This window comes from Phragmites australis, chromosome 18 (genome assembly GCF_958298935.1).
Source record: "Phragmites australis chromosome 18, lpPhrAust1.1, whole genome shotgun sequence".
Lineage (NCBI taxonomy): Eukaryota > Viridiplantae > Streptophyta > Magnoliopsida > Poales > Poaceae > Phragmites > Phragmites australis.
The window spans coordinates 4,593,458-4,605,264 of record NC_084938.1 but is presented as its reverse complement, the minus strand read 5'-3'; the positions used below and the strand labels follow the sequence as shown (position 1 = coordinate 4,605,264).

Below are 11,807 nucleotides of genomic sequence, written 5' to 3'. Positions count from 1 at the left end.
GCATTTTCGCTTTCGAAAATAACATCATGATCCATTTAAGTAGAAATAATTATTTTCCACTGATTAATTCTTTGATCACACAATTTTCTCATCCTGTTTGATATGGCACGTCAGATCCCGATCCGACGGCCTATTCTAGTAGCCTATTCCTTATCACAGAAATTAAATTCTTCTTTTTTCCCGAGAGCGAAGGAATTAAATTACAGCAACCCCAGAAAAAGCAAAAAGGAAAAACGAGCACAGAAGAAAAGAAAGGGGAGTTAAATTACAGCAACTCCAGAAAGGGGAATTAAATTACACACAAACACAATCATCGCCGTTACAAATCCCAAATCGCCGCCTCTTCGCTCCGCTCCGTTCCCACCCCCACATGCCTCCTCCTCCTCCTCTTCCTCCTCGTCGCCACCCTCCCAAACCCTAGCCAGCCCGCCGGCCCCCCACCCCAAACCCTAGATCGTCCCTCGCCCGATGGCGGGGCCCGCGGCGGGGCAGGTCCTGGAGCGGTTCCGCGCGCGGCTGCGCGAGGAGGCGGGGGGCGGCGGCGAGCCGGGCGCTGCCGCGGTGGTGCGCGTGTACGCGGAGGCCCTCCGCGAGCTCACCTTCAACTGCAAGCCCGTCATCACCGAGCTCACCATCATCGCGGGCCAGCACGCCGCGCTCGCCGCCAGGGGCATCGCTGAAGCAGTCTGCGCCCGCGTCGCCGAGGTCATTTTACTGCTCTTGCTCCTCTCAGGGCCGTTGCTTTTTTTTCCTGTTGCGGTGGTTGCGTTGTTTCTTTTTTAGGGGCAACAGAGAAGCTTGTGTTTTGAGTGCTAAGTAGTCTGGAGTGCTAAGTAGTCTGGACCGTGTGGAGTCGTGCCGTGTGGTTGCTAGGGTTCGGTGACTGGTGTGCTTGCGGTGAAAGATGAGGGATTTTGTGAAATTGATGGAAGACCTTTCATTCATAGGTTTTGTAATCGCTGCATCCGGTGCGAGATTCGTTGCTTTTGGAGGAAGCGATGTACATATAGTTCACAGTCTGTTACTGTACTTGCTCCTCGTGTATTCTTTCTCTGGCTGCAAAGCTGGTTACTTGGGTTTAGTAATCAGTGTGGGTTTTTTAGAAGTTTGAATTGAACTAGTGGAAATGGCCTGTATAAGATTGGTGCTTAAGAGTTTGTGTTTTCTTAAATTTCCTGTTTAATATCGGTAGGGTGTTGAGATTCACGTGGAATATGTAGTGACCCAGTAAAAGTTTCACCTTGAGTGTTTGGGCTTTGCAGTTGCAAAATTAGGTTGCTATGATATGCAAATTGCTCTTTGAGATAGGAAATTGAAGGGTTCAAGCTAAATTGAGAAAACAAATGTATACGGATTGCAGTGAAAATGAGTTCAAAACTTTGAGCTTATTGGATAGGATACTTGCACATTAAGTAATTTACATCTTTCGTGGTAGCTATGGTTTGTTAGAAATGTCTTGTAACTGCCTTATTTGTGTTTGCTTTTCTCGAAGAGGATAATCAACAATTTTAAATGAATTAATATGAGAACTAGACCTAAGAGCGAAGAGTAAGTTAGCAGTGTGCCCTGCAGTTTTCGATTCAGATTCTGTTGGTTATTTGAGACTGTTTAATTCAGAACTTTCCTCGTATGCATGCTTTAATAAATTACCTCTACCTCCAAGGTTCCTTAACATGACACCATTATTCTACGATATTCTTGCAGGTCCCACCTGACCAGATATTACCATCTTTGTATCTGCTAGATAGTATTGTGAAGAACATAGGACGGGAATATGTAGAGCATTTTGCCGCTAGGTTGCAGAAAGTATTTTGTGACGCATACTGCAGAGTTCATCCCAATCAGTATGCTTCAATGCGGCACCTCTTTCGTACCTGGTGGCCAGTGTTTCCCTCTTCTGTGCTCCGTGGCATCGAGGATGACCTTCAATTTTCCCCCTCAGAGAATAAGCGTCCTGCCACAGCGACAAATCTGCATCAGTCAGAGTCGCTATCTCCTAGGCCATCTCATGGCATACATGTAAATCCTAAGTATTTGGAAGCACAACAAAAAACCAAGCAGGCCAATTCGGTAAGACTTTTGTGAATATCAAGTAGATAGTATAACCTCTGGTGTATTTGTCGTGATTCAAGCATTTTTTTTTTCTGTCTGACAAATATCTGAAAATAGGGTATTGTATTATTGCAAAGCATATTGTATTGACATGTTGTATTCTGTCATAGCCTTTGTGTCAAAGCATGCTTTTTGTCTAAGTTTGTCCCTTTTTCCCTTTTCTCTTAAAAATCAGGTGCATCAGCCAGCAACTTGTGGCACCAGGCAAATGGCTGATCTGGATGAGGATCAGATAAATGGGTTAATATCGAACGGTTTGTGCGGACGACATTCTTCAAAGCTCCAGGTATTGAGCTTGCATCTTCCTTCATTGCTCCTTTCTCATTCCTTCACCCAGTCTCCTGCTCCAAGCCTGTCTTCCAGGCATACATATACCCTTATAGCACTTAATAATGCTTGCTATGGAAACAACCATCTTATGCTTGTTTTGATCTCCTTATGGTTGGCGAAAGAAAAAACCTTTTCTTTGTTGATTTTTGGGGGAATGACTATATTTATTTAAGATAGAAACAAGTATGTGGCATGTTTACTCCGCCTCTGTTCCAAGCCTTCCAAGAGCTCCTACCAACTCTTATTCCTGATTTAGTATTGCAGTTTTTTCTCAAACAGTCAAACTTATGTAAATGACTTTATATCGCTCAAGACAATGTAAGGTGCTTTATTTTTCTCCAGGTGAAATGGAACCCATGTACTTCAATGTAATAAAACTGCTCATCTGTATTTTTTTTGTTTTAATCTAAGTTGTGAAATGCTATTGCTGCTTCTTTTTTTGCTTATACTGCAGCATTTGCCTTTTACTTGTGATGGCTCATAATCTGAGTTGGAATCATATGGGCAGAAATCTACAATGCAGTATGCTGATGATCCTGATCAGCAAGAGTCATTTCGATCTCTTACTGGAGTGATAAGGGCTACACCATCACATCTTCTGAGCACACATCCCTCTGATGTCAATCCAGATGGGCCGTTAGCCAATTCAAGAAGAACCTTGTCCAGATCACCACCTCTTGATGTGCTTCCAAGGAACTTGTCCCCCAAGAGAGCACTAGAGAGGCTACCACCATCTCATTCTGTATTGGTACCTGACACCAGAAGACTGCCTGATCGAAATGGTAGGTCAAGATGGGTTTTTGACAACGGTGTACAGCGGCCTACAATCAGCATGCTTGATGAAGAGTATAGGAAGCAAAGTGCAAGAGAACTTATTGATGCATACGGGAATTGTCAAGGCAGAGATGCTGATGAAAGACTTACCAAGATGCAGCGTCTGGATTCAAATGGGATGGCTAGCAAATCTAGTGCCCGAAATTGGCTCACTTCAGAGGAAGAAGAGTATTCTTGGGAGGACATGAGTCCTACTTTGACTGACCGAATCAGAAGCAGCTTGCCATCTTTACCTCCCCCTGGAACCATGAAAGCTGGATTTCCTGGGTCAAATGCTGGACTATTGGAATCAGATATTGGAAGGCACAGTTACCCAAGCCTAGCCCCACGATCATCAGTTGATGGGCCACCCTCAAATCTCGAAGATAGGATTACTGCTACCGGTGTATGCTTTTCTGATCTTTCTTTAATTACAGTGAATAGTAACATTAACATTACACTGTGTGTCCATCATCACTCCTACTGCTACATGAAATATCTTTTTTAATCTTTTACGTCCTCCTTAAAGGCTTCTCTTTTCTTTTCACAAAAAAATTACAGTCTCAAGTACACAAGTTGGATTACCGATTTTTCTTATAATATATTTGTAAAAATCATTGTTCTAAAAGGGCCACGAGTTGTCATGCTTTTGCTGTAATTAGTTAGTTCGGCCTCTTGCAGCCATGGCCACCAGTGGAGGGGAGGAGGCAGCGAAGGACCAGCAACACCATGACCTTTTGCACCCTCCACTTCCTCTCCTCCTTTTCCTCTCCTTAACTAAGGCCACCTGCTACATGGCCCCTATATGCCAGTTGGCCGGTGGAGCCTAGGTGGCACCCCGCTGCCTGCCTAGAGCCTTTTAGAACACTGATAAAAAATATACTGTTATGTACGTATTCTTTACGAGTAACATCAAATGTACCCATATAAATTTTTCAGTTGGCCAGTCTAGTTATATAAAAAGATATTGTTGCCAAATTTCAAAAGATTTAATCACATGCATCCTATGGTGACCCTTCTTGACTGAAAGGAGTAATTACATTGTCTTCGTCTATACTTTCTCTTTATACCGATGCTTGTCATATTTATCCAAAGCTTAGAAAAACAACATTTTGTTTTCTCACATATACCGTTAGGGAAGTAACTTAAGCATGGTAATGTTTCGGTAGTTCACTTCTTTGTACTTCAGAATTTGAGTGTTACATAATGCGTGCCCTATTTTACGCAAAAAATTGAATTTTTTTCAAGAGTGCTTGTACGATGAGCAGGACTAGGGCATGATTTCCCAGTAGCCTTCGGGAGTTTATATATTCTTTCACCACTTTATTGACTTAAGTTTAATTGGAAATTTTTCAACATTTTTATCGATGCACCAAATATAATTCAGATGCAGACGCATGACACTTTGTATTTGTATGAATCTACTTAAATTCCTATTGACATAGAAATGTTTTCTTTTTTTCCCTTGCAGCATGTTGATGTGTCCACTATTAGGAGATATCCAAGCAATTTTGATATTCAGAATGGAGCTCTTTTGGAGCACCAGAGTTCTGAACATAACCTCAATCATGGGAGAATTTCTACCATGTCAGCTCCACCTTGGCAGCATCCTACTGGTCTGCCATTGCGAGTACAAGCACCTGAACATTCACCAGTACTTAATAGAATACCACAGTCTGCTGACGGTGAAATGCCAGCCAAGAGGTTGGCCATTGGTGGTACCTTTGATGCTTTGAATGTAGATATGCCCTTGGTGGAGAAGCACAGGTCGTCACCTGCTCCTGCTCCAATAGAATGGCCTCCTCTTCATCATATCCAGTCACAAACTTTACCACCAATTCCACCTGATACAAAACATGTTAGAAGTGCAACTGATAGTCTAGAAATTAGGCCATTTAGTAGCCAAGAAACCAATTCATCTGTCTTTGTTCCGCGACATCAATATAATGCCTTGGATCGGAAAACAGTAATTACTGGTAGCTTAGCTCAACCACCATATCAACACCCAGATTTGTTGTCATCCAATCAACAAAATCAAGGTACGATTTTGGGAAACCAAGCTCAGCCTCATCTTCCGCCACAGTTTCATCCCCATCCCCATCCTAACCATCAGGAGGCATTTAGAAGCTTTGCTCCTGGCATGTCTGCACCGTTCCAAGGAGGTGGTGCAGCAATGCCACCAGTTCCACTTCTGCCAAGTTCTTTTTCTGTTCCACCTGCTGTGCCACCCTATGGTGTGCCGTCTACGCCCAGTTTTCCTATGCCACCATTACCTCCTGGACCACCTCCTGCTTCACTGCAGATGGGTCCATCATCATCACAAGTTGGTGGCCCGCAACCATTTGTCTCTGGACTGTTGAGTAACCTTATGAAGCAGGGTGTAATTTCACTGGAACCACCTAGCCAACCTCAGGTAGCTCTCATGCATGTGTGCACCTTATTGATCATATATGTACGCTGTTAATTGAACGGTTTTCGTTTTTAATCTTTTCCTGTAGGACTCTGTTGGAGTTGACTTCAGTGTAGATCTCAAGGTGCGAAACGAGTCTGTCATCAGTGCTTTGTATCAGGATCTTCCAAGGCAGTGCAAAACTTGCGGCCTTCGATTTAAATGCCAAGAAGAGCACCGCGCTCATATGGATTGGCATGTTACAAAAAATAGAAATTCAAAGAACCGTAAGCAATCTTCACGTAAATATTTTGTCACTGCGGTGGAATGGTTAAGAGCGGCAGAAACAGTAGGAAACGATGGTGTTCCTGCTTTTGTGCCCTCAGATCCAGTCCCAGACAGAAAGGAAGAGAGAGAAATGGCTGTTCCTGCAGATGAGGAGCAAACGGTCTGTGCATTATGTCAAGAGCCATTTGAAGATTTCTACAGTGATGAGACTGAAGAGTGGATGTACAAAGGTGCAGTTTACATGAATGCGCCAGATGGTAACATTGATGGTCTGGAAGGGTCACAGTTGGGACCTATTGTTCATGCTAAATGTCGATCTGGGCCCAGCAATACTTCTTAGGGTGGGTGTAGCTGGTGAGTATCCTTGCATTTAATTTTGCAAAGCAATATTTAAGTTAGAGAAAACAAGATATGTCTTGAGCTTGCATCCTCACTGGAATCAAGGGAGAATATCTTCTTGCTAGTATCTGGCTGTATGCTATCATGTTTTCAGCTAGGATTATGACTTGTATATCATCATGTTATCTGTCTAAATAATAATAATGGATGTGATATGAACTTCCTTAAGTTGATTTAGGGAAAGATGCAATGCTTCTGTTAATAATAATTTGGAAATACCCCTTCCATTGTATGTGTTGCTACTGTTTGCAGTTCTTCATTAGTTTTTTTTAAGGTATTTTTGTCAGTTATATGGTACTCAAAATTTATCATGGTGTCTTTTCCCCTATATTTTGGAGCTGTTCTTTTCGGTGCCTAATTCTAAGACATATTAAACCATTTTGCGGACCTGTCATATGGATTTTCTGAATTTTCAATTCCACTGTGTTCTTAATAAGATGATATTTCAATTGCTCCATTGAGTAGTCAGTTTCCCCCCTAAGGATTCTTTCTTTTTAGACCAACCCATCGATGGATTCTTTAGGTTTATTTAGAATAGAAATATGAACATATGCTTTGTTTAAGTAGTATCTAGTATGGTCATGTACATAGTGTAACAGATGTATGTGAATGACTAAAGTAATCATGGTAACCCACAGTTTTGTACATACCATTTTATGTGATCCGATGACGACTTGCGTCGACCATAAATTCATAATGTCCGATCATGACTACGCTATTAAGATATCTTGCTTTCTGGCATCTAGGGTGGACAGAATCTTAAGCAGGCTTTGGTCTAATTTGTAATTGTTGGGGGTTAATCAGGTTTTCTGTGTTGCATGTGTATTTGTGCTTGATTATGCTTGCCCATCATGGCATCACTAACCCATGCAACTTCCATGTCTGCCCGTCATAGAGAGTATACTTCTTATTTTGCAAAGCACCATTGCTAATAATATTGTTCCTAGAATCATTTTCTTTCAAATGTACCCGAAAAAAAAAAAATCAATGGTCCAATGTATCCCTGACATTTCAGTTTTATCAGGCCATACTCCTGCCAAATGTTTCATGTACTCAAAAGACAAGTGGAATACCATATACAATGACCTATTCTGACTTGCCATACCACAGTGGTGAATATTGCCCGTATTTGAAGTTTTGAACACATCCCACATGGGGTTATGAAACACCTGTGCTCCGAGCAAATTGGACTTGACCATCTGTTCGCATGACCTTTTTAGTAGTGTTATAAAAGATAATTGTTGCTTCAGGTTATGTACGAGTTGTACACTATATGTGAATAGCATCATGTCTGAGCTCTGATCAAGGCCACCCAAACCAATGTACCACCTCATAAGTATTGGAATTGGGTCTATCGTGTTGCTTTGCCTCCACTGCTTTCCTGTTTGTTCTGCTAAATATGCTACTTACATTTTGTGGAACGAAATACGTTTTCCGTTCCATTTTTGTCATTTCCTGATATATAGGTAATGCTTTGGTGCACAGGGCCTTCCTTTTGCTGTTTCCTTTCCTTTTCTTTTTGCGAGAATTCCTTTTGCTGTTTTTGTCCTAGCTTTTGGCCTATTTGCCAATGCTGGATTTTTTTAACCGTTTATTCACATAATAGGTAAACCACATAGGCATATGCACATGTAAGTGCTGATCTATGGTTGCTGGTATGTGGTAGATTATGATTCTTGTGATGCTAAAGACTGCTATTTTGTGTTCAAATTCCTTGTTGATCTGACATCAAATTACTTGAAGCATTCAATATATTGCCTTTTCTTAGTTTTCACTAACTGATCTGTCATTAAATTACTTTATGTAATCAATATTACCTTTTCTTCTATAATTTTTCCCCTTTGGATAGTAAGACCATTGGCATAAGTGGTCATAAATTCAATTGGTAGGTGGTAAAACCAAGATATACTTGAGGCCTATCTGTCATTGCTGTGCCATGAAATCTAAGTTAATTGCTGGAATATTTACTAGTTGGAACAAAATTTTGCTGTTCTGGCTCCAAAGTGGATCCTTTCATGCTATATGCCAAAATAACAGATGAAGTGCGTTTTGAAAAGGTAGTATATGATTGACTTCCCCTATGAGCAATGAGAATCATTGGGTTTCTTTTTTGCCATGGTTAGGATGGTTTTAAAATATATTTGTGTTAATATCATCAGTGTGTGTTGGCTTCAGCCTTAATCAATTTAATTCTCTGACTATTTGTTAACAAAGGGAATGTTATGTGGAAAGCTTAATTGCGTTAAAAGAATAATCGCTGCATGACGAACACTATGCATCTTGTTTATATGTCACGCGTTCATTGTAACAAATAGTGCAAAGCTTACCATCATCTATATGGTTAATAAAATTCTCTTAGAAGCGCATCATTCAAAGATATAGCTGTGTTGATTTGCTGCAGAAAATTAACAAATTTTTGGTTTTGTTGCAGGGACTCTGCCTTATTAGCTTTTTTGGCTGTAGACATGACCTGTAAACTAATGGAGACTCAGATTTTGGTACGCTTAGCTTCTTTCCTCTCTTGACGGCTACAATTTGCATAGAATGTTAATGTGACAATAGTGTAAAACTGTACATCTTTCTGTAATGCAGTGATTGAGCATCAGTAATCTGCTATACAGTCACTATGGCCATGTTGTGCTTGTTCTGTCATTTTGTCCTTGCGTAATTTCAGAGTGCTGCTTCTACATTGCTATGATAGTATGAATGTATGATATATATTGAAGTCTCATGTCTAGGGTTTCAAGCAGCACAGTTTAGGGCAGGCTTTTATGTAACCATGGCTTCACTGAGCATGCAAAACATCATCTTTCTATGTTTCTTCTTTCTTCCTAGATAATATCTTATGCAGGATAATATCAGTCTTCTAGTTGGCTGGTAGCTTCCGAAACATCAGGGAATCATGCAAGATGATCAAGAGTGATGGCATCAATCTACAGCTTTCCTGAAGGGGCTAAAATGCTGCCATTACATTTTCTATTCTTCTTTTAGTATTTTCTTTGTATGATGAGCATTGTATAAGTATGGTGGCGATTCTTGGTCACTTGTATAATTCCTTCTTGCTGGATATGTTCGTGCATGCCAAATTCTGATGAGATTTTTTTCAGACTTCATACTTTGTTTCGGAAGTTATACTCTTTGGTAAATTGCTGTATGAAACTCAGTATTTTATGTCGTGTCTGGGAAGTTGAAATCTTGTTGCTACGCCCATATTGCCATGTGAATTGCACCGGATTGTCTAGAACTAGATTAATCTTACCAGGAGGTTTTTCTTTGCCTGATGCGATGCGGGAACTGCAAGAGTTGACGCTTCAGCACGACTCTTGACAATTTTAGATGTCTGGGATGATGACGTGTACATTTATTTTGCTTACGTGCATATTGAGATGTAGTGTTACTTGGCATGTGCCATGTTGCGTGGCAATCGGTAAGAGAAGTCTGTACTCTGTCATTGTGTTATTATTGCTGGAAGTGCCGATAATTAGATCATTGATCTTGTTGCAATAATTCTGGGTAAGACCCTACCGATGTTGGTACATTTGCTAGTATTTCTGATGGTGGTCAAGACGAAGCACATGTGCAGATAACATGATTAGCTTTTGCAGGAACCTGGTTACCAGTAAGGTCTTCATTGCAGTAATTCCTGTCTAATTTCTAAATTTGCGTGCTGATGTTTTATGTTCATCTGTTTATGTGAGTAGCTGTACTCTGGCTGTAGTTTAAGAGCTAGGCTTCCATTCGGTTTTCTCATGTTCATGGCTTGCAAAGCTTGCTCTGCCATCCTGAGTTCCATCCAAGGGCACTTCAACCTCATGGCAAGATGAAAACGTTTTACGTGATCACCTGGCTGTTCTACCTAAGCATGTTTGGATGAATGCAACTACTGTCAGTTATTTTGTCCAATATCGTTGGTTGAATCCATGTTGACGATGAGTATTTCCTGTCTCCAACGGATGGAAATTCTGCTGTTTTTGGTTTATAAATTTTCTGAAATTACCAAGCTAGGATCAACTAGAAACCGAGGAATTGAAATTGCATCGTTTAAATCGCGAAACCTCTCCTCTTTGAGCCCTAAATCTCACTCCGATCGCCCCATTTCCTTAGATTCACCTTAGATCCACCAGCTTGTTGTTCTTCCACCCCAGATCCACTAAGTTTCGTAAGGTTTTCTACCTACTACTGCCTTCCCGGAGCCCCCCCCCCCCGCCCCAATCCGCTGCTGGGTGCGGCTTTGTGCTTTTCGACCTCCAACGATTTTGACCCCTTTGTTACTGGTCAGGGAGGCAATGCGGCTATCAAGAGTCTTCCAGCCACTCCGCATCGGTCCTTGCCCTCGTGCATGCCCATCAGCAAAAGCTGCCACGCCACACCGTCCAGCCAAAGCATTCATGGCACCGAGGGAGACAAGTGGCGGCTGGGGTCATCCCCCAATGGTACCCTGGCGGGGAGCAGCTTGCTGAAGCGACATGATAGTGGTTCTATAGTACGGGAGCAAGATCTTCCGCAAGATATCCTCTACCTTCAATGGGATCTCAACGCTGGAGTGTAGCCGATTGAATTGCAGGAATCCAAAGTTGGCCTTTCCGCGCCTCAGTCCAGCTCTAGGTGTACTCAGCTTTCAATCCGTAATGGTCTCCTACTGCCAGGACAGGTCGCTCATTGGGCTAGCAGTAAGGCTATTCTTCCTACAGGATCATCAAGGGTTTCCGCTCGAGGGGCTCGAGGCTCAGTCCCAGAAGTCATTGAAGAGGGTTGGTGCTTGGTGCATCCATCGCATTGGTGGAGAAAATTTGGTTCCAATTCAATACCCCGTCCTCCGGCAGGTGTTTCTCTTATGGCGTGGGAGTTGCAGGACAAGAAGAAGGCCTTCTTAAAGGGAGTCCAAGGTAAGTGCCTTAATTGTTTTTCCCCAAATCACATAATTGCAGAGTGCTGGGAGCCTCCACGGTGTTGGAAATGCAAGAAATCCAGCCACCGGTCCTTCGAGTGTTCAGTCATTTCTACTGCTATGGCTAAGAGTCCCCCATCTGCATCTTCACCAAGAACCTTTCTAACTCCACAACAACCCCATATTTCCTATAAAGAGGCCATGTTGGGGAGTTCCTCCGTGCAAGCCTCTCTCCAGTCTCTCTCCCAGCAAGGTGTTAGTGATCAGGTGTCCATGGCTGCCTTCCCTGGAGATCCAACGACCAAGCCTCTTGAGGAAGACGTGATCGTTTCGGCGACCGACACCGTGTCGCGCCAGATGGAGACGCTGCTGGATCATGATGTGGTGTGCTGGCTAGCTAGGAACATGCCAGACACCGAGGCTTACCAGCTCGCTGGCGCGCTTGCGGTGGAGTTCTGCATCACCATGCACGAGTGCCAGGTGGTCAAGCATCACCCGGAGGACTTCCTCATTGTCTTTAGCAACAGCCGGAAGCGTGATGAGATTGTTTCTTCGCATGGGCTGCTCTACCGTAGGAGAGGCTTTTGC

General features: G+C 42.5%; 1 protein-coding gene across 2 annotated transcripts; it reads left to right on the top strand.

The window, feature by feature from the left end:
- Positions 1 to 270: 270 nt before the first annotated feature.
- Positions 271 to 9,463, top strand: LOC133898738 (polyadenylation and cleavage factor homolog 4-like). 2 transcript variants are annotated; one of them, XR_009906260.1, is made up of 8 exons: positions 271 to 705; positions 1,705 to 2,070; positions 2,288 to 2,398; positions 2,951 to 3,661; positions 4,727 to 5,668; positions 5,754 to 6,286; positions 8,763 to 8,829; positions 8,924 to 9,463. XR_009906260.1 is itself a non-coding variant. In XM_062339423.1 (7 exons), exons 1-6 carry the CDS (start codon positions 469 to 471, stop codon positions 6,270 to 6,272), a joined length of 2,886 nt encoding a protein of 961 aa, XP_062195407.1. In that variant the 5' UTR covers positions 271 to 468; the 3' UTR covers positions 6,273 to 6,286; positions 8,763 to 9,463. The 2 variants fall into 2 exon arrangements, 1 of the variants encoding a protein (XP_062195407.1); XM_062339423.1 differs by having other exon boundaries at positions 8,763 to 9,463.
- Positions 9,464 to 11,807: the final 2,344 nt, after the last annotated feature.

Bases quoted from the DNA above. Each gene is read 5' to 3' on its own strand.
- LOC133898738 (XM_062339423.1), top strand. From the start codon at position 469: ATGGCGGGGCCCGCGGCGGGGCAGGTCCTGGAGCGGTTCCGCGCGCGG. The intron at 2,071-2,287 runs GTAAGACTTTTG...CTTAAAAATCAG, and splicing joins AAACCAAGCAGGCCAATTCG to GTGCATCAGCCAGCAACTTG. The intron at 3,662-4,726 runs GTATGCTTTTCT...TTTCCCTTGCAG, and splicing joins ATAGGATTACTGCTACCGGT to CATGTTGATGTGTCCACTAT.